General features: G+C 57.5%; 1 protein-coding gene across 4 annotated transcripts in view; it reads left to right on the forward strand.

The window, feature by feature from the left end:
- Positions 1-26159, forward strand: part of ACTN4 (actinin alpha 4) — a 73318-nt gene that overhangs the window by 34581 nt on the left and 12578 nt on the right. For 2 of the 4 annotated variants that reach the window (XM_068527479.1, XM_068527477.1), the window contains exons 2-11: positions 10115-10229; positions 10427-10546; positions 13660-13746; positions 14737-14824; positions 16735-16813; positions 18015-18096; positions 19926-20011; positions 23221-23313; positions 25015-25245; positions 25840-25987. In XM_068527479.1, the coding sequence (XP_068383580.1) occupies positions 10115-10229; positions 10427-10546; positions 13660-13746; positions 14737-14824; positions 16735-16813; positions 18015-18096; positions 19926-20011; positions 23221-23313; positions 25015-25245; positions 25840-25987 (1129 nt within the window). Of the gene's footprint in view, positions 1-10114; positions 10230-10426; positions 10547-13659; positions 13747-14736; positions 14825-16734; positions 16814-18014; positions 18097-18855; positions 18942-19925; positions 20012-23220; positions 23314-25014; positions 25246-25839; positions 25988-26159 lie in introns of all 4 variants that reach the window. The other 2 variants (XM_068527478.1, XM_068527476.1) reach the window with 1 other exon arrangement.

Here is a 26159-nt window from a genome sequence, read left to right on the forward strand (position 1 = left end):
GGAGATAATATTTGCAAATTATACATCTGGTAAGGGTCAATTGTCCAGAATATATAAGAAGTCCTACAATGCAATAATGAAAAGATAAATAAACCAGTTAAAAATGGGCAAAGGACTAGAATAGACATTTCTCCAAAGAAGATATACAATTAGAAAATGGTACATGAAAAGATGCCCAACATCATTAGTCATTAGGGAAATGCAAATCAAAACCACAATGAGATACCACCTCACAACCACTAGGGTGACTATAATCAAAAAGCCAAATAATAACAAGTGTTAGCAAGAATGTGGAGAAATTGGAATTATCATACATTGCTGGTGGGAATGTAAAGTGGTGCAGCCTGTTTGGAAAACAGTCTGGCAGTTCCTCAAATGATTAAACACAGACTTACCATATGACCCAGCAATTACACTTCTGGGTGTATCCCTAAGAGAACTAGAAATATATATCTACACAAAAATTTGTGCTTAAACGTTTGTAGCAGCATTACTCATAATAGCAGATATATGTAATAGCAAAGGTAGAAGTAACCCAAATGTCCATCAACTTATGAATGGATAGGCAAAATGTGGTATGTCCATACAATGGAATCTTCAGTCAAAAAGGAATGTACTACACTGTGGATGAACCTTGAAAACATGCTGAATGAAAGAAGCCAGACAGAAAAGGCCACATATTGTATGATTCCATTCATATGAAGTGTCCAGATTAGGCGAATTCATAGAGACAGAAAGTAGATTAGTGGTTGTCATGGGCTGGTTTGGGGGGAGGAGGAGGAGAAATGGGGAGTTACTGCTGACAGCTCTGGGGTGATGAAAATCTTCTGGAGTCAGGTAGTGGTGATAGTTTTTCAATCTCATGCTAAAACTCACTGATGTTTATACTTTAAAGGGGTGAATTCTATGGTATGTGAATTATAATTCAATTAAAAATTTGATTTTCCAAACTATGAACATGATTAAAAAGAGTACATGCACGCCTGTGATCCAGCTACTCTACTTCTATGTTGTATTAGTCATCTACTGCTGCATAACAAATTGCCTTTTCAAAGCTTAATGGCTTAAAGCAGTAAATATTAAGAGAGAGAAAATGCAAACGAACCAGAGAAGTGCCTGGGTAATTCTGTTGTAAAGCCAGGATTTGAAGGATCTCTGGAAGCAGGAAGGACCGGATCTGATCATTATATTCCTTTACTCATTTGGTAGTCAAGAGGCCAGGCAAAGGCGAGGGGAGGTTTGGGGGAAGACCGCTTTATGTCAGCCACCAGAAAGCAGCCCGTCAACTTGGCGAATCCTAGGGTGGAGGTGTGGCTTCAACAACTGCAGTGCTGCTACCAACGACGGCACCTTCCGGAATAGTGATAATACAGTAATGAATAGAACCTCTGTTGAGTGCTCACTGTCTGCCAGGCTGTGTGCAGTGCTTTCTCTGTGTTATCCTGTTGAGTGCCCACACCCGTCATGTCTGTTGCCCTCATTTTACAGGGGAGGAACTTGAAGCTTAGAGAGGTGGAGTTCATTTTCTGCAGCCACACACAGTGCGTGGCAGAGCGAGGGTTCGGACCCACGTTTGTTCAGACTCGAGAGCCCTCGCTCTGGAGCACTGTGCCATGTTGTCCTCTCCTCACCCTTGTAGACCCCGGCAGATTGATGTCTTGACATGTCTGTCAGCTCCTCAAACTGCCTCCTTCTAGCCCACCTACTGCTCCGCCCCTGTCTAGGCCCAGACCCGACCCCCATGAACCAGGGTCTCTGCAAGTCCAGTGGCCTCAGATGCCTGAGCGAAGAGGGCTGCTGAGGGCTCCTCTCTTCCGTTGGAGTGGCACGCCGAGGGCATTGTCTTCCCTGGCTTGTTTTTCGAACGTCTACAGCTCTAGGATTATTTCTGTGAACTCCTGAAAGCAAAATAGGCTTATCCCTAAGGAGGGACCCTCACCAGTATAAAAAGGGATTGGAAACCATGAGAAGTCCTAAATGGCTGGCCGTGAGAAGCACCAACCCTATTCCATTCATTCTAGGATTTACTGAGCACCTACTGTGTGCAAGGCGCACCGTTCCAGGCAGTGGGTCCTGCAGCAAACAGGACCCTGCTCTCATAGAGCTTATGTTACACATGGGAGGGAGACTGGTTATGGACAAAGAACCTCATTTCTGATAGCAATAAGTGCAGTGGATAAAACAAAGCAGAGGGAAGTGACAGCATGGTGGAGATAGCAGGGTCAGGGAAGGCACCCTGGGATGATGGCATGAGGGAAACCCTGAGTGATGAGAACTAAGCAGGCTGTAAAGAGCTAGAAGAAAGTCTTAGACCAGCGTTTCTCGGGAAGAAGGGACTACACTCCAGAATCAGCCTGTTGCAGCAATAACATACACGCTTTCTGGTGCCTCGCAGGGGATTGGCTGACGCAGGAATGTTGGCTACTGGGAGGGGACGTGGGGGAAAGAGCTGGTTTCTGGATGGACACGCAGGACCTTTGGAATGCTCGCTACTCCACTCTGCGGTATTTATACCTCTCCTCCGACTGGGAAGTCTGCTTTTTCATGTAGGCCGAGAAAACTCCGAATAAGGCAACAGCAGGCCAGGACATAAGAAAGAAGCATTCCATATTTCCCTGTAATTGCTTTCAAATTAGGTTCTGTTGTCATGGGGCAGGCACACACAGCACACCCGCTCTGCCCCCGGCTGGATATGGAGTTGGGTCCTGGACGGGCAGCCAGTGTGTCCCTGTGCTGCTGTACCGCCGGCCCCGATGGCCCATGCTGGCAGGGCTGTCTGAGTCCCATGTTGCTGCACCCGTCTAAATTGTGGTCATGTCATCACGGCCGGATCATTTTCTCTTCTCTCAGCCTGGTCCCTGGTTTTTATCTTCAGAATCTGGTAAAGGCAGTGGATCTTCAAAATAGCACTCACATGTATAATCTCAAAACTGTTCCAGAGGCTTCACGGACTTCCTGGACGGATCCATGCAGATGTTGCCAGGGCACTCGCCTGTTTGCCTGGGCCGCTGGTAACCCAGATTCCGGAAGCCTTAGCCATCGGATCCTGAAAGCACCTTTATAGTTGGTGATGAAGCCCAGGGGCCAGGGGAGCAGTCTCTGCTTTCAGGAACTGAGAACATGCCCCACTGGGGCCAGGCCTTGCCTGAAGCCTGGCAGTAGCTGGCAGATGGGTGATAAGGAGGGTGGGTGCCTACCGTAGGAATAAATAGCTGTCCCTCCCCTGTGTCCAAGCCCCGGACACCCTTCCTGAGGTTCCCGTGGAAGCAGGAACCATGGGCAGCGTCAGAGGCCACACCAGGCAAGGTGGGAATTCAGGAGGCGGGAAGGCGCCCTCCCCCTCAAAGCGGCCAGCGCCCCAGCGGAGCGGCAAACCCAACACGGTATTGCAGAGACGAGGTTTGAAAACTCCCAGCTCCCTAAGGAACCCTGACTTGCCTCCGAGTGCCCTGGGGGAGTTTGCTGTGGCCAGTTCTTCCAGCCAGCCCTGGTCCTGGGGCAAAGATATGCAGCTGGTCCTTCTGGGTCAGGCTGCTGGCCTGTGATGTTCTGCTAAGGGGGTGGGCGGTACACACAGCGGAAGGCGGGGGGTGCAGCACGAGACAGCGAACGGTTTTTCCTGAAGTCTTGTCCAGTGTGGAGTCAGTGGAATCCACATGTGAGCATCTGCTGGTGGGTAGAAATAGCGCAGCCCCCGACCCTGGTCCAGGAGCTCTCCTTCGCCAGTGCTAATAATCAGAGCCAGCATGCTTGCCCCAGCCTGAGGCCTCAGGTGAGCCCGTTTCTAGGTCCAAACTGACTTTGTAAAAGACTCCCTTTAGTCTGGGTTTAGTGGAATTCCAGCTTCCAACTGACATTTCCCTCCACGCCACCCCCTTCAGTACTAAGAACATGTTTTGTGACACGTAGTCGGTAAGAAGAAAAGGGAAGGAAAGTTTTTTCAGCTGGGCTAGCCGCATCCCACCAGGATCCTTCCTTCTTGCCCTTGGCATCACTCTGCCCGCTGGAATACCACTGGGTTGCCCCATGTCTTTCGAATGTTTGTTTCTTACTTGGTGACTGCCCCAGAGTCAAGAGGGCTTAATTTACCTCTTTGGGTTGGGGGAGGGAGTCATCGATGAATAGCTCATTAAAGCCCACTGCTGCCACATTCCTGGCCGTTTAGTTCACCTCCCAAACAATATCCATCATTCATTCACACAGCCACCCCACATCCTGGCAACTGGGAGGGGTCCCTGTGACACAGGAAGGACTTTATGACCAGCGATGCTAGGCCTTCTCCCCCTCCCCCAACACACAGTGACAAAGCAGAAACAGCTGCGGGGGGGGGGGGGGCGCTGTCCTCTGAGGCAGTGCATGGGCCTCGGGCCTCGGCACAGGGAGTGGTGACTGGATCCCAAACAAACCAACAAGCTCGTCCTCTCTTCTTCCACCCCGCCTCCCCCCTACACCCTGTGCTATTTTAACAACCAGAGAAGAATCTTTAACAGGCTGCCAGTGTGCAGAGGCAAGTTTTGAAGGCTCTTTGTGGTTTTTTTCACGTGTGTTCTCAAAGGCAGACGAGTCCACATCCTTCCTCCCTAGATAGGTCAAGGGCTGGGTGCAGGCTCCCTTCACAGGATGGCAGGCCAGCATTGGCCTCCCACGCTGGGCTCAGGCCACCCTTTAAGAAGCAGGCAGGCTTTTGGGGAAACAGCCCTGCCTGCCTCGCTTTGTGAGCTCAGCTCCAGTTTGGGGACTGAGGCTGGGCGGGGCCCTTCTTGACTCGGTTCTGCGGGCTCTGCTTTGCCAGGCCGGTAGGTAGCATTCCCCTCAGAGGAATGAGTGGCCGCCCCATATTTGTGTTAATAGCTGTGTGACCTTGGGCAAGTCACTTAACTTTTCCCTGCCTCAGTTTCCTCATCTGTAAAATGGAGATGATAATATCTCACATGACCTTGGGGTTGGAGGTTTTAAAGACTTGCTATGTGTAAATGGTAAGAACTAGCAATTAGCAGTTACTGGCCACCCCGCCCCCGCCGCCATCAGAATGTAAATTCTGTGTCTGTTTTGCTTCCTCCCATGCCCAGTGCCTAATCGGGCCTCCAAGTCAGGATTTGTCAGCCCGGTGATTGCATCGAGCGCCTCTTAGGTGAGGTGCTGGGGGCACGGCCACCGCTCAGAATCAGTACTGCCCCTGGAAAATGACCTTGACAATAAAACCCAGACGAGCTTGAGATGCTTTTTGCCTTTCCCTTCTCCCACAGAGGGCCAGTAGCTCCGGACCCTCCCAAATGAAATCGAAACCTTGAGTTTGCCTTGCTTGGTTACGAGTGTCGGCATTTCCAGCACGGCTCCTCTGCCTTCCTCCTCCTGCCAAGTTTCTCGTAGAGGCTCCTTACCCTCTTTTTTTTCCCTGGTCATCACACATTGACCCTTGCCCCCTTTGGGTCAGTCCCCACACAGCAGCCGCCCCATGAGGGTGGCCCTGCCAGCCTCATGACACAGCCTGCTCTCCCTCACTCCCTTCCTTCCTCTCTCCAGCCGGGCTGTGTTCTCGCTGCCACAGGGCCTTTGCACATGCTGTTCCCATTATCTGGACAGTCTCCCTTATTTTCATCTTACTTATTCTCCATAGGGAAACTTCCCCGTGTCTGCCCGGCCAGTAGATCAGGAGCTGTTCCCTAGCATCCTAAACGCTCTCTTCAGCTCCCTCTCTGGGGGTGGGAGAGAGGAGGACAAATGCAGGATGATACCTCAGAGTGTGGCTGCTGGAGCCAGAGTACCTGGCTTTAAATCTAGCTCTGCAACTTTCCAGGTGCGTGACTACCTGCGGGCAAGTCACGTCACCTCTCAGACCCTCGGTTCCCTCATCTGTAAAATGGGCCAGAAATAGCAACTACCTCACAAAGTAGCTTTGCAGATGAGAGATGTTAACATGTGACGAAGTGCCTAGAACAGTGCCCGGCACATAGTTAGCCTATAGAAGTATCTGCTGTGGTTGTTACTGTTACCACTTTTCCTAAGGGTGTCTCTTCTGTAGTTGAGTAGTTGCTTGGTTAATGAGATCGATCCTCTTCCTCATCAGAGCGGGAGCGCCTCAGAGTGCAGCCTGGGTCTGCTTTGCTCACTACTGTGGATTCAGCACCAGGCCTGGCCCTGGCTCGGCATGCAGCAAACCCTCCCTTGTCGAGGGAGTGGATATGTCCTGCCCCACAGTGACCTGGGCATCGCGGAGCCAGTGGGGCCTGCCACGCTCGGGCAGTCGGGCTCTGTAGCTCGTGCTCTGACAGATCTGCATGGTGGCGGGGGTACAGTGGGCCCACGAGACGTCCATCTATAGCAGCCACCCTCCACACTACCCACCCCACACATCTCAGTCTAAACTGGGTAGGGAGAGGGAGTGAGTAAGCAGAATGTTATTTTTGTAACCAAGTAGAAGAAGCTATGAATTTTTCATGTTCCATTGGAACTCCAGCTCCCACTCACCAGTCATGCCGCGTGGAGCAGGGGCTGCGCATGGTGGGCTCGTTCCCGAGGAGGGCCTCGTGACTCCTGCTCCCCTTGCCCCGAGCCCAGGACCCTGCGAGCCTCCGGTGTCAGTAGATGCTCCTCGTCTTCCAGGAGGAGGAATCAGGGCCACGCAGGCCGTGGAGTGAGGATGGGAGGCCTGTCGGCGGGGTTCCCATCGTGTGTCAGGTTCAGGAGAATACCCACAGGCTTTTCCTCACCACCGAGGCCAGGCCAGTGGATATTCTCCCCTAAGCACCTGCTCTGTATTCTGCTTGGGCCTCTGCCTGCTTCCAGCCAGGGAGACAGAAGTACAGGGCAGAGTTACCATTTATTTAAAAATAGTCCTTTCCCTGAGATTTGTATAACTCTGAATACTTAATCTGTGCCAGGCACAGTCATAAGTGATTTACTTGCATTGTTTTATTTAATCCTCATTTAAGAGGGGAGATTATTGCCTCCATTTCACCAACAAGGAACTCGAGGCTCATTGCTTGCCCGAGGTTACCCCGCCGGCAGGTGGCCTCAGTGGCCGAGGCAAGGTTGGAATCCAGGTCTGTGTGAGCCCCAAGCCAGAGCTCTTGTTTCCTGCCCAGAGAAGATGAGCAAAGGTGCAGAGATGGGACGCATGTTTGCAGGGTGGACGGTGTCGTGACCTTCTGAGGACAGACTGCCTGAACCCAGTGAGGTGAGGTTCGTTCAGAGCCTCCACAGGTTGGAGTGAGAGGGTGTGCTGTATCTTGTTACCACTCCACACCATGGCCGTGGGGTAAGGGCCTTTGCAGAGAGACGGGCTCTCATCCTTCCTGGGAATGGAGTGGGAAGCAGCCGGGGTGGCTGTGTTCGCATGTGTGCGCATGCTCAGTTCATCTGGCACTTGATGCCAAGATCTGTGCCAGATGTTTTAAAGCATCCCCCCCCCCCACCCCCATTTAATCCTACAGCAAATACAGGAGGTAGATTCTGGTAAGTCCATCCTACAGAGAAGGAAGCTGAGGTGGAAGTAGGCCAAGTCACTTGGTTGGAAACACAGAAGTGAGCCGAGGGGCTGGCATTCAAACCCTGAAGGGTTACCCCAGGTGTAACCCAGGCAGGCCGAAGCAGAGAGTCTTGCCATTCAGATAACGTGCCCAGCTCTGCCTGCAGCCCAGGCGCCTAGATCTCGGCCCAGCAGCACCGCAGCACCAGGGGCGCTCGCCCTCTGGGAACTGCCCTCTTGCGTCCTCGGCCACGGGATGTGATGGGCCACTTTGCTGCCCTGCAGCATCTTTCAGGCACATGCACCAGCAGAGGCCCAGCATCCCCTGCCACTTCCTGCCCCAGCCTGGCCTGCTGCTGCCCTCTGCTTTACAGGGTGGCTGAGTTCCCCGCCCGCCCGCTGCCCACCGCCGAGGCTGCTGTGCTTTGGGCATTCTAAATGCATGTGCGATGTGAGACTTAATTCCTACTCCCTGGGAGCACGCACACATGCACGTAACATCCAGTAAGACCCAAAATGACTGGCGAATGCTGTCAGAGAGATGCCAAGGGTTGAGCGCGGTGGCGGGGGCAGGCAGGGGACGGAGAAGGCACTCAGTGGAAGAGGCGGGCGAGGTGTCGGGAGAGGAGGAGATCCCGGGAAGCACGGGCTGTGCGGAGAGCTGCCGCTTATGAGCACCTGCCACGTGCTCTACAGGCACTGCCGCTTCGAACCCTCACACTGACCGTGACCCAGGTGGTGTCTTCATCGCCAGGTTGCAGATGAAGAAGCTGACGTTAGGAAGGTTGGGTAACCTGCCCACATGAGTGGTGTAGCCCTGGTCTGTCTGAATTGAGCGCTGCAGAGGGGAAGGAGCGTGGGAAGTGAGGTGGGGACGGCGGATGCCTTGCTGAGAACCTGCTCCTGGCCAGAGCCCAAAGTAGCTCATGCTTGTGAGGAGGCAGAAGCAGAGAGAATGGTGCTGTGATAGATCTGCACGAGGAGGGGGCATCCGAGTCAGAGTCGGGGTGGGGCAAGCAAGTCAGTGGGGGCGTCCGGAGGAGCCGCACTTGGGACTGATTTTGTGGGATGGGTGGGTGCGGGCTGAGGCGAGGCAGAAGCGGGGCAAAGGTGCCCGTCGCTGAGGAGACAGCCTCATGTGGGTGTCTGTCTCCGAGGTGGAAGAACTCTTCTTCGTGTTGGCGGGAGGCGGGTGGGGTGCCCTGCCCGTTCGCAGCCCTCCCCCCGCTTCGGGTTTGGAAGGAAACCCTGTACCTGTGGTGCAGCGTATTAATCAGGCAGCTTCTTTGTCTGGGAGGGGCCTTGTGTTGAGTCTCTGAACGAGCAGGGCTGGTGACAGTTGTCAGAACACGTGGTGCTTGGCCAGAGGCTCCTTGGAGGCCCCTCAGCCCCACATGGCCTCTGCCGGCACCCTGGGTGCACATGGGCTCTGGCGCGTTCCTGGCTGTCGGCCCACCTCCACGCTGGGCCCTGCGGATTGACGAGGGCAGAGCGGGGGACTCCCGTGAGAAACAGGCGTGGGGTTTTTCCCAGATCTTGCTGCGGGGGCCTGTCTCCCCGGAAGGCATCTGGGCACGTGCACCTTAACTGATGTGACATGCATCCCTGGCGCTGAAGTCTGATAACGTGCCCCAGCCAGCAGGGGGCTGAGTGCTGGTTACGTACTCGGGCATTCTGTGCTCTGGTTTGGGATTTGGGCTTCTTGTCCACGGGCCTCTCCACCTGAAGAGGCCCCTTCGCCTTCCAGCACCCGCGTGCCCTGTGATCCTCCGGCAGTTCCTCCTCAGATGTGGTTGCCTAACCCTGGTGGGGGTGGGTGCCTGCCTCCCACTTGCCTTCCAGCCCCCTCTGAGATACACTGGATTTTAAGATGTGGAAGGGTGGGGCGTGGGATGTTCTCCAGGGAATAGAGGGTGTCTGGCCTCGAGGGAAACAGCATACGTAGGGGTGCCACAGGGCTCGGAGGATCTGTGCGCCCGGCCTCTGGGGGAGGTGTTGCTGCTGGGCTACTGGTGGTTCGAAGAGGGACTGACTTGAGCAAACCTTGAATTTACAGGAGGCTTGTTTTCCAACTGCTTTCCTGTCCCAAGTCATCTCTGTGCCAGTGATGGGGAAACTGCTGCCCCTGCCTGAGGGGAGGGACAGGTGGAAGGGAGCCAGGGCCGTGGGGACCTGTGGTCTGCTCTGCCCGCCCAGGGGGATGGAGGGCTGGTGTGTCTGTCCAGAAGAACGTGTCTGCGGGAGCTGGACCCCTGCTGCTTGTTTCCATGCTCAGGGCCCGGCTCCGTCAGCACCTTTGCCCGACGCGTGCAGTGGGCCCACTCAGGGTGTGGTGGGGCCGGCACTTGCTCTGAGGCTGGCAGACGTGGTTTCCAGTCCACGCTCGGCCACTTGTCACCCGGCTAACAAGTGGTAGTCTGCTAACTGCCCTGAGCCTCAGTGCCCTCACATCGACCTGCCTGGCTCTCTGTAAAGACCGGAAACAGTGTCAGTGTTGATAAAAGGTGGGGCCCAGGACCTGGCCCTGAGCAAGGGCCCCGTGGCAGCCGTGCTGTCGCGGGGTCAGGGCTGTGACCCGGCCCTTTTGCTGGAGAGCCCTGACGGCCACGCCGACCCTCCGAGCCATGCTCTTCTCCGCTTCCCCAGACCTTCACAGCCTGGTGCAACTCCCACCTGAGGAAGGCCGGCACGCAGATCGAGAACATCGACGAGGACTTCCGAGACGGGCTCAAGCTCATGCTCCTCCTGGAGGTCATTTCAGGTGAGGCCCCCCTCCTGCGGGTGCCCACGGGATGCTGCCCACCCCCCCCCCCCCCCCCCGCCGTCCCATTGCTGCTCGGGGAAGAGCGAGGCCTTTACCGGCTGCGGCAGCGGCACTGCGCCGGCCTGGGCCTGTTCCGGGGAGCAGCGGGGGCCCTGAAGCTCCTCTCCCTCTCTTTCTCGGTGTTCGGCCCTCAGGGGAGCGGTTACCTAAGCCGGAGCGGGGCAAGATGAGAGTGCACAAAATCAACAATGTGAACAAGGCACTGGACTTCATCGCCAGCAAAGGAGTCAAGCTGGTCTCCATCGGGGCGGAAGGTGAGCTCGGATGGGGGCCCGACCTCTCCCTTGGGAACAGAAGCTGTGTTGGTGGCAGAGAGAGCACTTGGGGGTGCTTAAAGCCCAGATACACTGAGCAGCGACCACAGTGACTGCCTTTGATGTGATGCCGGGCCCGCAGACCTCCCTCCCTTCCCCCAAAGAATAATCCAGCCCAAGACCAGGAAATCCAGCTCACCCGGTCATGAGGGGCACAGGGGGAGGAATGGCTTTGACTTGGACCCCGGACACCCTCACACGCCCTCCTGGTGCCGGGCCTGAGGGACACGGCATCTCTCTGAGCCAGCAGCACCTTCGCCCTTAGGCCCTGTCTGGTGTCTGCAGGCAGGAGGGCTCAGAGTAGGGGAGGCTGCTTGAGATCTGGTGTCAGGGCTCTGGGGCAGGGAGTGTAAGTCCAAAGGTCAGCGAGCAGACTTCGCTGGCTGCACAGCTTGGGAGACTGGGGCCTCTTGACAGGACACCCAGGATCCTCTGGGCCCCGTGCGGGTACCTGGAACTGTGACCCTTGTCTCCGAGCCCTCCCTAGAGCAACGGCATGCCCTCCCTCCCTCAGTGCAGGCTCTTGTCTCACAGACGCCTTTGGAGACCAGGCGAGGCCTGACAGAGCCCAGAAGCTCCCCATCGGCCTGGGCTCCCAGTTCTGGTCATTAGTCAGAGCAGGGTTTCCTACACCCCCATATCCATGTTGTCCCAGCTTTTAGAAAAACAAAGAAAACTAATTGCTGCTAATGACAGGGCTCCGAGAATTTGGCCAAGACTCCAGGCCAGAATGCACATCCCGCATTCCAAGGCTCTGCCCCAACCCGGGACCTCTCCAGGGAGGGCTGCCAAGCCTCGCATGCCACGGTTGAGGTGGTTGGTGTTTGTTTAAAAAAAAAAAAAAATCAAAACCCTGAACTCAGTCAGGCCCTGAGATTTTCTGTTCTTGCATGGATCTTTCCTCCTGGCTCCCCTCCAGCCTTCTGCTTCTCACAGCTGCATTTATTTTGCTCAAATGCTAGCCTGTAAATACAGAAGGGGTTAGAGGAGAGACCCGTGGCAGTCATCAGTTTTCATCTGGAGAAAAACTCAGTCTAAAAATGTTTTCCGTTCACGCCCAAGCTGCTTCACTCCCAATCCCTGTGGCCATCGGGCCTCTGGAGGGCAGCCGACTGGAGCCGTTCCGAGGGCTTTGGGGTACCTGAGCGCCCCAGTCCCCGCCCGCCCCCGGCCCCCTGTCCCTCCACACCATCTAGGCAGTTGCAGGAACATGGCTTCCCCGTGGGGGTTGTGAGAGGGGTCGGGACTCGGAGGCACAGCTGCAGGTCCAAGAAGCAGCTGGTGGATGTGTCATGAGAGCGGCCGTCTTCCTCCCCTCACAGGGACTCTCTGAGTCCTCCATGACCAACTTGCTCATGGCACCGGCTGGGTATGGGCGCTGCGGCCTCCTCTCCAGCTTGTGTCCGTCCCCAGCTTTGGGGTGCCTGGCCCTCGGGAGGAACGCAGCATAGATTTCCTGAATGAATCACCGCCCTCACCCCACGCTGGGAAGGCTCGGCCTTGTTTCCACCCGTGGGGTTCTTAGCCCTGGGAGAGGGCTGGACAGACAACGTGTCCTTCCCCTGCTTCCAGGCGGCCGGCTACACATATCTCCTCTCCTGAAACCCTCAAGCCAAGAGCTGCCCTCGGCCGTCAGCCCATGGCTTCACTGTGGGGAGCCTCTCCAGTGGCTAAAAGAGCACCCACCCTTTCCTAGCGAGCATGTCCTCGGGGAAGGCTGGGCCCCATCCTCTGGGGGACCGTCGTGCCTCCTTCCCAGATCAAGCCCACCTAGAGTTTTCTGTTCTCGAGGCCGGTGAGCAAGCTCTCTTGAAGTGTCCCCTCCGTTCTCTGCACCCTCTCTCCCGCATCCAGTGTGTGAGAGGCACGGGGGTGGCAGGCCTGAGAGGACCGCCAAAGGCGCATCGGGCCCATGGGCCCCAGGAGGAGGCCGCTTGCACGCACCTCCCTCACCTGGCTGCAGACACACGGTGCCTGAGCGTTGCAGAAGTGATTTTTCTCTTAAGTTGCTGAAGCTGAAGAACGTGTGGTCCAAACCCTTCTCTTTCACTCCCAGAAGTTTGGGAGAGTGGCTGGTTTTCGGTTAGTTAAGAAAGCAGGCACTTATCAGCTGGACCTTGTGCTACCCGCTCTCCCCTTCCTGCAGCACCGTGTCTTTCTCAAGGGCCGGGTCCAGGTGCTGGGGGTGCAGAGGTGATCACGAAGGCAGACAGTGAACAAGTAGACAAACCAGTACATATCATTGTGTGAGGGGAAGAGCAGGGTGCTGGGGAGAGAGGCACCGGGACGGTCAGGGAAGCCATTCTGGGGAGGTGACATATAAGCAGAGCCTTAGAGGCTGGGAAGGACTGGACATCTGAGGAAAGGGTCGAGGCGTGTGCTTTGTGGCAGGCCAGAAGGTGTGAGATCCTTAAAGCAAGAGAGAGCTGGCTTGTCGAGAGGACAGAGCTGGAGAATGCTGGGGAGGGAGGCGGGAGTCAGGCAGGGCAGGCCTTGTAAGCCAGACTCCAGAACACAAAGCAGGCGACCGACACAAATCCAGTCCACCTGTTCCAGTGACCACCCTGCCTGCTGCGTGGGGTGGATCGCAGTGGGGATGGAGGAGGCAGCACGTGAGGATCTGAGGGAGATGACGGTGGCTCGGACGAAGGTGGCGACAGTGGGATTGGAAGGAAGTGGGCAGACTCTCGAGACATGCCCATAAGGTGTGGTGGGGCCTGGAAACAGAGGCCCAACACCTGGGACGAGGCTCAGCGGGGAGCAGTCCATTGAGCTGGGTCAAGAGAATGAGCTGCCCAGAGAGGAAGAGGCCTGCGTGGCCGAGAATACACGGGGATGGAAGCCCGAAGGTGCCAAGCAGCAGAAAGCTCTTGGGACAGCACTTCCCAGAGTGTCCAGGGGACATCTTCTCCCAGTGAAGGTGGTGGAGGACAGGCCTAGGCAGCTCTGTCAGATGATTGGAGTTAATCTCTAGACAGGGCCGGGGGCCGCCTGGGGAGTCCCACTCTGGTTTTAACAGCCCTTTGCCCTCTGCCCCCTTTCCTTGTGTGCAGAGATTGTGGACGGCAACGCAAAGATGACCCTGGGGATGATCTGGACCATCATCCTCAGGTTCGCCATCCAGGACATCTCTGTCGAAGGTGAGAGCCAAGGACCTGCTCACGGGCAAAGAACAGCCTTTCCTCCCCGCCCTGGTTCCACCCGAGTTGGGGGGGCTTAGTTAGGATTTCGGGCTTTTTGTCTTCATGCTTTGAGGCTCTTTCCTGTGTTCAGACATCACTCACATGCCCTGCCTGGGGGTGGTTAGTAGAGGTGCTGGCCCAGGCTGCAGGTGAAGGGTCCCCCCTGCAGCCGCCCATCTCAGTGGACCCTCACACCACCCTTGTCAAATGGGCATGATTGGCCCCATTTTACAGTCAAGTAGCAAACTAGTGATAGAGTCAGGCCTGGCCTCGTTCTCCTGGGCGTCAGCACCTATGTTTCCACTCAACCTCCCACCCTCGGACCTTGGCCTCCATGGACCTGGGGTTGGTCCAGGCCACCACAGGATGAGAAAAGCCACAGGGCCAGCATGCAGAGGGGGCTCCTGGTGACAGGCCACAGCAGTGACCAGACAGATGTGCTCCCTGCCCTTGTAGCACTCCCTGTGCGTTGAGGACAGTCAGAGCCGTCCGCGGGGAGCGGAGGGACCTCCTGGGGCCCTCCGCTCCCCGCCTCCTCGAAGCTGCGGCCAGATCTGGAGACCCTGGGTGGGCAGGCCCGGCGCTCATGCCCCTTGTTCAGAAGAGGCCAAGGCCCGCCTCAGGGGCTTGCTTGGCAGTGTGTCCTGCCAGCTAAAGGCACAGGCTTTGGGGTCAGAAACATGGCGCAGGTTCAGGCGCTCACCCTGGCCTGTCACTGCCACTTGTGGGGTGACCCCAGGCAGGTGCCTGCTCCTCGGGGCCTGGCGTGCCGTTAGGATCGGCACGTGCCCGCCGCGTCTGGAAGGGGCGCTGCTGCTGCTCTGTCCGAGGGCCTCTCCCCCAGGTTCTGTGTGACCCTCATGCCTGAGCCGCAAGTGCAGTCCCCCGGGCCTGGCTTCTGAGCGTTTCGTTTTGGGCCGGTGCTCACCGTCCTCATGTGTTTTGCAGAGACCTCTGCCAAGGAGGGGCTCCTTCTCTGGTGCCAGAGGAAGACGGCCCCGTACAAGAACGTCAACGTGCAGAACTTCCACATCAGGTGAGCGCCGGCCGAAGCACCCCGGCCCACATCGTTCCCACTCTGCTTCCCGGGACCTGACATGCTGTCCGCCCACCCTCTCTCTTTTCCTGTGGTGTTGTCATGGTCTGTGAGGTGCCAGCTCTCAGGAGCCCCTCCCCCTGCCACTGGCCCCCGTGAGCCCCTGGGAAGGTCCCTGCGTCCCCTGGGGGAGGCAGCAGTCACCTCGCCGTCCCAGGCTAAAGGCATTAAGGCCCGGCACTCTGGCAGGCCCTCTAGAATCTTCTTTTTCCCCAAGCAAGGTAACTCAGAAGCAACAACAAAGCTCTTCCTTTGTTTTGACCTCTCAAGAGGGACCTGCCGTCCTTTACGGTTGCTAGTGAATTTAGTGTTGGGGAAAATGTACTCTGTGTCCACTAGAGGAACAAGACTCACCTGCACGAGCCTGTTCTTCCTCGGTTGAGAGCGGGAAATGAGTGTGTCCATGAGGTGAGTGTGGTCAGTGCCACACGAGATCTGGGAGCGTGGCATGGCCCGGGGGTTAGGAGTGCAGGCTTTGGGGGTGGCCCCGAGGTCAGATCTGGCGTGACTCTGTGACCTCACCTCTCTGAGCCTCTGGTGTTCTCCTGGAGTGGATGAACCAGGGAGAGGGCACACGCAGGAATGAAGAACGGGGCTTCATGGGATCCACAGAGGTCCTGCTGTGTCCTCAGGCTCGCTGGAGCCCTGGCACTGGACGTTGGGGACCATTGTGCTCTGCCATTAAGAGCATTTGGTCCCTCCCTTGAGCTCCTCTGTGTGTTTCCTTCCTTTTCCTGCCACCAGCTGGCGGTCCTCTGTGCATTTCTTTTTCTTTTTTTGGCTGCATTGGGTCTTAGTTGCCACACGTGGGATCTTTCCTTGTGGAGCGTGGGCTCAGTAGCTGTGGCCTGCAGGCTCAGTTGCTCTGAGGCATGTGGGATCTTAGTTCCCCGACCGGGGGTCGAACCCGCGTCCCCTGCATTGGAAGGCGGATTCTTAACCACTGTGCCACCAGGGAAGTCCCTGTGCATTTCTTACTCATTTATTTATTCAATCACTAAGTGTCTGTGGAGTGCCTACTCCATGCCAAGGGTGGGAATACAGCAGCACCAAAATAAAGTCCCCACCCTTGGAAGGTAACACCGCAGCAGGGGAACCAGTAGTTCACAAAGGCGTGAAGAAACCAACAACGTAATTTCAGGTAGTGAGAGGAGTCATAGAAAGACGACAAAGTAGGATAAGGTGATAGAAAGTAACGGGAAGAGTACCACAGTCGGGGGCGGGGGGGGGGGTGTCTTTCTAAGGAGGTGTCATTAACCTTGACCCATGAAAGAGCCAGTGTGACCAGTATGGGCTGTGACCAGCTGTCACTTTCCTCTGAACAGAGCCCCTCATGCCAAGCCACATCCCGGCATTTAGCCAGCGCACGGGTCAGGTCAGCCAAGGTGCAGAGGGCCTGCGGTGGCCTGCGCAGCTCAGTGGGGCCTCGCAGGGACAGCGCTCAGCAGGTCACAGCCACCCTGGGAACGAGCAGTCAAAGCACTTGTCATTTGTCAGGTATCGGCCAAAGCCTCACATGTTTACTCCTTTCATCCTCACAACAGCCCAGTGAAGTGTACGTACTGTATTAACCCCATTTTACAGATGTGGCACCTGAGGTAGCAGGAGATTATGGGACTTGCCCAAGGTCACACTGACAGTGAGTGGAAGGGCTGGGATTTCCCGCAGATGGTCTGGCTCCGGCAGCCAGGTTCACGGCCAGCCGGCCACGCCGTCTGCCTGCAGTGCCAGGCACACGCTCTAAACCACCTCACTGAGTGGGAGTTAACCATTCCTGTGGGTGCCCACAGCCTGCAGCCCTCCCATGACGGTGGGGGCTCTACTCATAACCTTGGCCTTTCCACCCCCAGCTGGAAGGACGGTCTTGCCTTCAATGCCCTGATCCACCGGCACAGACCAGAGCTGATTGAGTACGACAAGCTGAGAAAGGTATGCGTCTCCTGCTCCCCTCAGTGACCCACAGACACCCCGAGTCTGACCCTGACTCCGGGCCACCGCCCCCAAGCCCATCTGTTGCTGGCGTCCAAAGCTGGACTCTGTGCTCAGATGGGCAGACTGGGAGGGCCTTGTGCCAGCTGTCAGCAGACCCCAGGCTCGGTGGCTGATTCTCGCCTCCTTTGCTCCCCCTGGGGACTGCCCTTCTCCCTCCTTGGGCATCGCAGCTACCTGGGGTTATTGTAGCGCCTGGCCGGCCATGCCTTATAGCCGCCCTTCCTTAACCCTCTCGATTCTGGAAGCATTTGGGGAGGGGTAAAGAATTCTAAACCATCACCGCCGGCAGCCCTGTCCCGTGCGGGGTCCTGTTCTATTTCGCCTGTACAGAGCGTGTAAGACCCAGGCTCTGCCCTCTAGGAGCTGCCAGCCTCGCGGGGAAGGCAGGACAGTTGCATCCAGAGCAAACCAGCCGCACAGGGCCCTGTGCATGTGCTCAGGCTGCATGGGGGTGGAGGGGGGATGGGGCCGGACAAATGCTCCAGAGGAAGGAAGGCACACCTGAGCTGGCCCGGCGGGGGCAGGGCCTCTGGGGAGGAGGCAGCCGAGGGCCAGAGAGCGGGCATCCCAGGTAGGGGAGGCACAGGCCTGCACTTAGCCCGTTCAAGCCGCAGTGAGTAATCGTATTGGGCTCTAGCTGGAAAGGCTAGGTGAAGGCACGTGAGGGAGGGTCAGGGTGAAGTGCCTCTCATCCTGTAAGCAGCGGGGCAGTCAGAGTAGGGACGTTAGAACGTGGATGCTCTCCGTTCCCTCCCTACCCCACCCCCCACGTCCAGTGCTCTCTCAGGTCTGGACCACAGTGTCTGGTTTCAGGGCAAGGGTCTTCATCTGGGGTCTGGGGATGGATGGAAATTCTAAGAAAAGAGCACGCCTGCATTGTCTCTGGAGAAAGGGTCCACAGTTTGCCCCACAAAGATTTCCAGAGGCATTCCTTTGGGTAGGCATTGACTTTACCCGGGTGTCCCCCCTCCCCCCTCCGCTCCCTGCAGCAGCACAGGTGGCTGAGATCTGCCCGAAGGACGCTTTCCAGTCCTAGCCCTTCCCGAGATCCCTCCCTTCCGGGCCAGCCCTTGTTCCTTCTGCTGTGCCTCCCGCCCCCGACCAAGTTTCTCCTCCTTCCCTCACCTCCCTCCCCCAGGACGACCCCGTCACCAACCTGAACAATGCCTTTGAAGTGGCTGAGAAATACCTAGACATCCCCAAGATGTTGGATGCAGAGGGTAAGTACATCCCTTTTGTTCAGTCAGCACCCTGTTTTGTGGGCATGTCTTGCGGTAACCTCAGGGAGCTGGCGGAGCCAGCCAGAACGCCTGAATGAATCAGCGTGAACTGGGGACAGTGGTGTCACCCAGGGAGCCAGAGCAGGAGCAGCCTGAGCAGCCAGGGATGGAGATGGTGGGGAAGAGGTCCTTGAAGAGGATCAGCTCTCAGGGGCTGCCTCTCGGGCTGGGCCCAGGTGCCCTGCCAAAGCCCTTCCTGACTGATCCCACCCCTCCCTCCGGAGGGGCGAGGGAGGTCGCCAGGAGCGTTGACTCCTGCAAATAACCAAGGCCTCTGCCTTCCCTGCCTGCTGCAGCCTCGGAGCCTGGAGCCCACCAAAGTGGAGTGTTTTTTCCTTTTCCGGCTTTGCTCCTTTTCCCAGCCATGTACCACCCCCAGCCAGGACCCATGCATCTGGCCTCTGGTGGCCTTTGGGGTTGACCGTCTAGCAGCCCCTTGAGGCCATTCTCAGAGAGAGGAAGTGGCCTCGTTTTAATCCATTTCCCACAGGCTTGGCCTTTCCAGCGACCCTGGGGGATGGAGGGGCCAAGGGTGTGGCCAAGCCCAGCCCACTGGAGTCGCCAAGGGCCGTGGAATCAGCTCTGAGGGTCCTTCTCCCAGGATGGCTGTGGCCTTGGGAGCCTGTGGATCCAGTGGGTGACCGCCCCCGCCCCACCCGCCCCTGCTTGGGCGGTTTAACCCTTGTTGTTCACTTGCAGACATCGTGAACACGGCCCGGCCCGACGAGAAGGCCATAATGACCTATGTGTCCAGCTTCTACCATGCCTTTTCGGGAGCGCAGAAGGTACCGGGCAGGGCCAGGCAGGCCCACCTCGCTGCCACTGCCCAATGCCGCTGCTGCCTCTCGCCTCCCGTGCTCACCTCATTTCTCTTGCAGACGGCAGCGGCCTGTCTCCGACTGGAAGCCACCCCCCGACTCCTTGGCACCTCCGCCCATTTAGTCTTTGCCCACACTGTCTATCGAGGGCCTGACCTGTGCCAGGCTGTGTTCCAGGCACTGAGGATACAGTCAGTGACTGAGTCAGGCACGGTCCCTGCTCTCATGGAGCTTACATTCTAGTGGGCAAGGCAGACAACAGGCATGTCCACAGATAGAGTAATTTCATGTGATAAGTGCAGTCGAGAGCATGGGACAGGATGGCGGGACGGGGAAGCATGGGGGCTGCTTCGCTGGGGCTGTCAGGGGAGGCGAGATGAGCAGGAGCTGCCCAGTGAAGATCTGCAGGAAAAGTGTTCCAGGTAGAGGGGGGAGCAAGTGCAAAGGCCCTGAGGTGTAAATAAGCGTGGCTTATTCAAGGAATGGCTGGAGAAGAGTAGGAGAGGGGAGGAAAATGAGGTCGGAGAACGTGACAGGGCCAGGCCATGTAGGACCATTGTAGTCTGGGATCCGGAGTTTGGGTCTTATTCTGGGGGCTCAGGAGACCATTAGGGGTTTATGCTAAGGTGGTAGGTGGTCACACCGGACATGATCTTCCTTACGTTTCCAGGAAGATCAAATAACACCTGATCCTTCCAGCCCCAAACAAGGCTTCCTAGCTAGTGTTTCACAAACTCAGGCCTGGTTCAAAAAGGACTCCATCTTATTCGGACCCTCCCCCTTCCCCTCTACAAAACCTCGGCAAGACATGCCCACCCAGGCCGGAGCCAGGGTCTGGCTTCCAGTCCCGAGCAAGCGCTATTCCTCCCGCATGAGCCTCGGGCCTCGGCCGCCCTTCCTGCATCTTTCACTCTCTCCTGCCTCTCTCTCTCTTTCTCTCTCTCTGCGCAGATATTGTAGGCACTCTGAGGCCAGATGAGAAAGCCATCATGACTTACGTGTCCTGCTTCTACCACGCTTTCTCGGGGGCTCAAAAGGTGAGCTGGGGCGGGAGCACCCTCACTGCTGTGGCTGGAGACTCGCCCTCGCCACCCCTCCGCCCCCACGTCCCCCCTGCCCGGGCTGCGGCCTGAGGACCGACCCAGTCTGGCAGGTTCTGGTGACTGGGCCTCCACTGCCACCCCCGAGCCGGTGCTGGCCCAGTGTCGAGACGCCGCAGGTAGTCTCTCTGTGAATACAGCCCACACTGTGAGATGGGCGGTGGCATCCCGGTTTCTCAGACAAGGCAGTTGAATCCCAGCGTCACCTTAGATGGCAGAGCGCAGATTGGGCCTGTGCTCCTCTGCTCGGCCGCCCCGCCCTTTCCGTGATCCGTGCCGGCCACCTGCCTGCTGCACTGGCTGTGCCTTCGCCCGGAGCATTGGCTTTCCTGCCCCGCTCTGCAGCTCCGTCCCCTCCCAAAGGCCCCAGGAAAGGCTCTGAGCCTGCTCCTGCTGACCCAGATCGCCAGGCCGCCGTCCCCAGCAGCCCCGCGGACACAGGTAGGGCCGTCAGAGGTGTCTGCTCCCGGTGGCGGCCCTCCCCGAGCCTGGCTGACCTCACGTGTCCCCCGCTGCGCCTGTCAGGAGCCCTCTGCTTCCACGGGACGGTGCCCAGCTGCCCCCACGTGGAGGCCTGGCCGGCTCTGTCCCCTCCACTTGCCTCCTGGGTGTCTGGGTCTTGGCCAGCGGTGTATTCCCAGCAGCTTGATCTTGTGTCACAGCTGGCAGTTGGGCAGGGAGGAGAACAAGAAGAAATGAGCTCTCGCTGAGCACTTACTGCATGCTAGGGACTCCTCCCAGGACTCCACGTGCACAGGCTCTGCGAGTGCCCTGCACACCCCCGGGAGGGGTGGGTGCCGTCATCCCCACTTACAAGAGGAGGACCCTGAAGTCACGGGGCGGGGACTTTGCTGCCTCCTTCAGAGCCTCAAGGCCAGTGGGGGCCTTCCCACGGGCCGTCTGCTCGGGCCGCCTCTCAGCAGTGTGACCTCGGATAAGTCCTTCCCCTCCGTTCTCCCACGTGGAAAACGCGGAGCGGGCTAGTGCCCGTCTCAGGGCTGTCCTGAGGGTGAAGCGAGCTCACGCGGGTGAAGGGCTCAGGACGGTGCCTGGCCCCTTAAGCGCCCCGCCCGCGGCCCGGCAGTCAGAGCGGCCCGCCTCTGCCCGCCGTGCCACCTCCCCGGCAGGTGGTCGGAGCTCGTGTTTGCAGTGTTCTGTGGCGGGGGCACAGGCAGGGAGAGTGGAGGGGACCCCTCACCCTAGCGGGAAGGCAGGGTGGGGGTGGGCGGTGATAGGAGATGCCTCGCCACAAACCCCAACTAACGGCACGTTTGTGTTGGCCTCACCCCTCCGCGGGCCCCAAGCCAGCCTCGCTGCCCACCGCACTGCCCTCGAGGGAGTGTCTTCTCTCTGCCCAAACTGCCCCCTCGTGCTTAGAGCTGAGCTCTGGTGCGGGGGACCGGAGGCCTTGAGGCATCTGTGGGAGGGGATACTGGCAGGAAAGCCCAGGTCAGAGCATTTGGGAGTCTTTGAGGCAGCTGGGCCCCTCTCGTGAGGGAGGAAATAAAGGCCAGCCTATTGGGAGCTGCCCGTCACCAAGGGACGTGCAGGATCCAGGCCTCTCCAGCTACGAGCCCAGCTTCCCCCGGCCCGTGTTTACTTCCCAGGACATCCTTGTAATGCTTTTATTATTGTGGCTGTCTTTTCCCCAGAGGCTCAATCCAGTCTCTTAAAAGAGTGCTCTCTGGGTTTTGTTTTGTTTCATGGATGCAAGGGCAACCCTAGCCCTAGCACCAAGTTTGCCCGTTCTCTCCGGATAGTTTATTTCTAGTCACTAAAGCATTTGCTCCTTGTTCCTTTGCTCACGCATTCATTCATCAACTCTTGAGTACCTCAAACACGCCAAGCCCTGAGCTGGGTGCCAGGAATTCAGCCTTGAACCAAAATACTTCTGACCAGCAGCCCGCACCTTCGCGGGCCTGCACAGCACGGTGGAGCTGAGCTTGGGGTGCCAGCTGTCTCTCCGGATTTAGGGTCAGGGACTCACCTCCGCGACTCCCCCACAAGCTGCGATCTTGGCTCTGCTTCCTGCACTCACTAGGGGCTGGGTGTTCATTGGCCGAGGCCCTTGTGAGCCTCACCTCTGAGGAGCACTGCCTGTGGCCGTTGGCCTGTGTCCTGCAGCATGAAGCAGGGTGTGTGTGTATGTGTGTGTGTGTGTGTGTGTGTGTGTGTGTGTGTACACACCACCCTCAGCTGGTCCCCCACTCACCTCCCCACCTGTCCCGGAAGCAGCGTGTGGAAGGGGGAGGCTGGGCGTCAGTGCCTGCAGCTAGCCAGGTCTGGAGCCATCCCCAAGCCTCTCTGTTTTCCTTCCCCACCACTCTGTAGACCCTCCTCACTATTTCTGTTCCTGTTCTGTTGCCGTTTCAACTCTTCTTCTTGGACCCTTTCTGTGCTTCCTGAAAGGTACCTGGTCTCTGTGTGGCATCCCTCACCCTCCTTCTCCTGTCCTTGCATTTTCCCCCCAGCAGGACAAAGCAGGACATTGTCCTGTAGTTCTGGGCAGAGACTAGTCACTGTCTGCACCGCCCCCTACTCTCCGAAGCCCTGGCTCCCCTCCGCCCTGTGGATCGTGACTTCCGCCCTCTGAGCCGTCAGCAGCCTCCTCGAGGGGAGGATTAGGAAGGGGCCAGGCATGCTCTGCCTGCGCACTGACCACCAGACTTCTCTGGGGGGCGCCAGCACCCCTCCCTCTGCCTGCCACCACAGCTCTGGCGCTCGGCCTCCCCCGCAGTCTCCCTTCCCAGCCAAGGGGAGGGTCCTTGGCCTAACGGAGGACCCTACCCAGCCTCACCCAACCCTCCTCTTGGAGGGCCTGTGAGTCCCATTTCCCCCACAGTGGGTGGGCGTACGGCTCCCTAGTCCCCTTCAGCACCTCCACGGTCCAAGTCGAGAGAGCCCCCAGGCCCAGCTCCCCTGGCGGGGGCCTCAGCAGTAAGCTTTGGGGACCCCGGAAAGGCCTTTCGGGACACAGCCACTCAGGGCCCCATCTTGCTGAAGCTGTGCTTCCTCTCCTTCCCTCCTCGGGGACTTCTGTGTGGGCCATGGATGAGCCAGCTTTCAGGGGACGTGCCTGTCAGGAGGGAGGGTCAGCAGCCCCCAGGCAGCCCTGACTGTGTGTGCTTTCCCCTCCCCTGCCCCAGGCTGAGACTGCCGCCAACCGGATTTGCAAGGTGCTGGCTGTCAACCAGGAGAATGAACACCTGATGGAAGATTATGAGAGGCTGGCCAGCGATGTGAGTGTGTCACTCCCCCCTGCCCTGGTGGCTCCGCCAGAGCTGAAAGATCAGGTCACCTCTTGTTACTCTCTGCCAAAGGTCATGTGACATCTGCAGAGGGGAGAGCAGGGATGGCAGCGAGACTTTCTAGAAAAGGTCGTAAGGTTATATAGGCTGTGGAGTTTGACCAAGCCAGTATGTGACCTTGCGGGTTGATTTTACAAGGCTAAGGGGTCAGACTGCTGTGTCATTATGCTGGCTGGCTCCTGGGGTCTCGAGCTTGGGTTTCTACAGAGGTACTCAAGGACAGAGTTTTCTGAACACCTGGCTGCATTAGAATCAGCTGGGGAGCTTTTTAAAAATTCCTGTTCCCGTGCCCCACCCGTGGAGAGACTTGATTCCGTAGGATGGAGAGAGACCCGAGAGCTGATATGGTGACAGGACAGCAGTTTGTCACGGCAGGCCCCCGTGCAAGCACTTCACGAACAGGATCTACCATCTCCACAACAGCCCTGTTAGGAGGGAACTCCTATTACCCCCTTTTCCAAGTGAGGAAACAGGCCCAGAGAGGGTCAGGCACAAACCCACCATCATGCGGCTGGTGGCACGGAGGTTCAAACCCAGGCAGCCCTGCTCCAGAATCTGAACCCGGACCGTCAGTTGGGAATGTGGGTGTTTAGTACATCTCTTCTAGATTCTCCCCTTCATTTTTAAAATTTCCATATTAAAAAAATAAAAACATCTAAGCTCCCCAAGAGGAGTAGTTTGAGTGCTCTTCTAGACCAGTGGTTCCCAGACTTTGAGATTTCACAGACCAGGAAAATTTAGGAAAGTATTTGCCAGCCAACCTAGAGCGGTGAACTTTTTATTTTGCCAAGTTAAGGATATTTTTAAAAGGAAAAGCTACCGTCTGTTCCCACCATCATTTCTAACACCTAGGAAAGGTTAAAAGGTTACATCTTAGAATCCCAGCCCTTCCCAAGAGAGGGCAGTTGGCATCATGCGCCAAGATGTCAACACACGGAGACCTTTGTCCTTGGTTTTCCCATCCTGCCAGAGGTTGGCATCTGGGAACCGCTTCCCCGGGCCTATCTATGCTGGACAATAATCGATTTTCCTCTCCTAGGATTGTTCTAGAATGTCCAGTTTGTTTGCTTGTTTGTACCCTGGTCTCACTCCATCAAAGACATGAGTGGCTCATACAGGTCACTTTCTTTTTCAGTTGTACTTTCTAATTTTCTATGTCCCAGGCCCCGCGCATGGCACTGACCACCCCAGAGTGAGCCAGGCATGCAGCCAGCCCTGCCCTTGAGGCGCTTACCGTCAGTGACCAGGACGCAGTGAGGCTGTCAGCGTGGAGCTCCGTGCAGACGGCGACAGCGGGCTCTCGTGGGGGCGTGATGGGGGCGGCCGTCCGGGAGGGGCGTCTGAATTGAGGCTGCCCCGCTTAGATGAGGGGAGGAAGACCAAGAGCAAAGGCAGGAGCAGGAAGTAGCCAGAGAACGGCCCCGTGGTTCAGAGGGGGCAAGTGTTCCCAGAATTCCAGGTCGTGGGATTCCCATTGGGAATCATGGAGAAGTCGAGCTGGGGAGCAGGGGTGATTCCCCAAGATGGGGCCCTCGGAGATCCAGGTCCCATGTGCCCATGAGCCGGGGGCGGCCCTGTCTGTGCTCGGAGGGGCCCCTGCGAAGGCCACCACAGCTTCCTGTGGGCCCACAGCTCCTGGAGTGGATCCGGCGCACCATCCCCTGGCTGGAGGACCGCGTGCCCCAGAAGACCATCCAGGAGATGCAGCAGAAGCTGGAGGACTTCCGCGACTACCGGCGCGTCCATAAGCCGCCCAAGGTGCAGGAGAAGTGCCAGCTGGAGATCAACTTCAACACGCTGCAGACCAAGCTGCGCCTCAGCAACCGGCCTGCCTTCATGCCCTCCGAGGGCAAGATGGTCTCGGTGAGTGCCGGAGGGCTGAGGGTGGGCCAGGGCCCAGGAGGTGTGCGGAGCTGCAGATTCCCTGTGAGGGGCAAGGGGCAGCTCCTCACCACCCACAGGCTTATCTCCCCAGCGTGGTCTTTCTTAACTAGAATGCACAGCTTTCGGGGTGCAGAGTGCGGTGGGGCATGCACTGGACACTTTACTGTGTTCTTTCTCCCCCCATCGCTCCGCAGAGTTTTACACCCATCCCCAAACCACACCATAGTTTGTGTGGAATTGTTTGAATTTGGACCCTCATTTGGCTGTGACTCCAGGACCTCCAGTGCTTGAGGCCCCTTCTCAGGGGAGGGACAGTATTCACTGGACAGTCAAACCTTCTGACTCCCAATGCCCCGTATGGCATTCGTTCATTTTCACTCATTCATTTACTCCAGAAGTGTTGACCGCACCTGCCATGTGCTGGGCCCTGTCCAGGCACGCAGGTACAGCGAAGCCGGGGAGAGGTGTGACCCCGGCCCATGTCTGCTGCCTTCCCGTCATCCTTCAGGGAGGCATTGCCCTGCTGGGTGCCCCAGCTCCCCGTGGTAGCCCTGCCCTCTCCTGCCCCCACAGGACATCAACAACGGCTGGCAGCACCTGGAGCAGGCCGAGAAGGGCTACGAGGAGTGGCTGCTGAATGAGATCCGCAGGTTGGAGCGGCTCGACCACCTGGCAGAGAAGTTCCGGCAGAAGGCCTCCATCCACGAGGCCTGGACCGACGGTATGACCCTCCCAGCTCCCTCCCTCCTTTCTTGTCTGTCGGAGACACACACACGTGTACGCACACACAGACACACACACACACACACACAGAGCCCCTCCTGCCTGCATAGCGTCTGTTTGTCAGGCCCCCTTTCCTGCTGCCTGGGAACATGCATGTCACAAATGCCGCT

Source organism: Eschrichtius robustus, chromosome 19 (genome assembly GCF_028021215.1).
Source record: "Eschrichtius robustus isolate mEscRob2 chromosome 19, mEscRob2.pri, whole genome shotgun sequence".
In the NCBI taxonomy this organism is placed as follows: Eukaryota; Metazoa; Chordata; class Mammalia; order Artiodactyla; family Eschrichtiidae; genus Eschrichtius; species Eschrichtius robustus.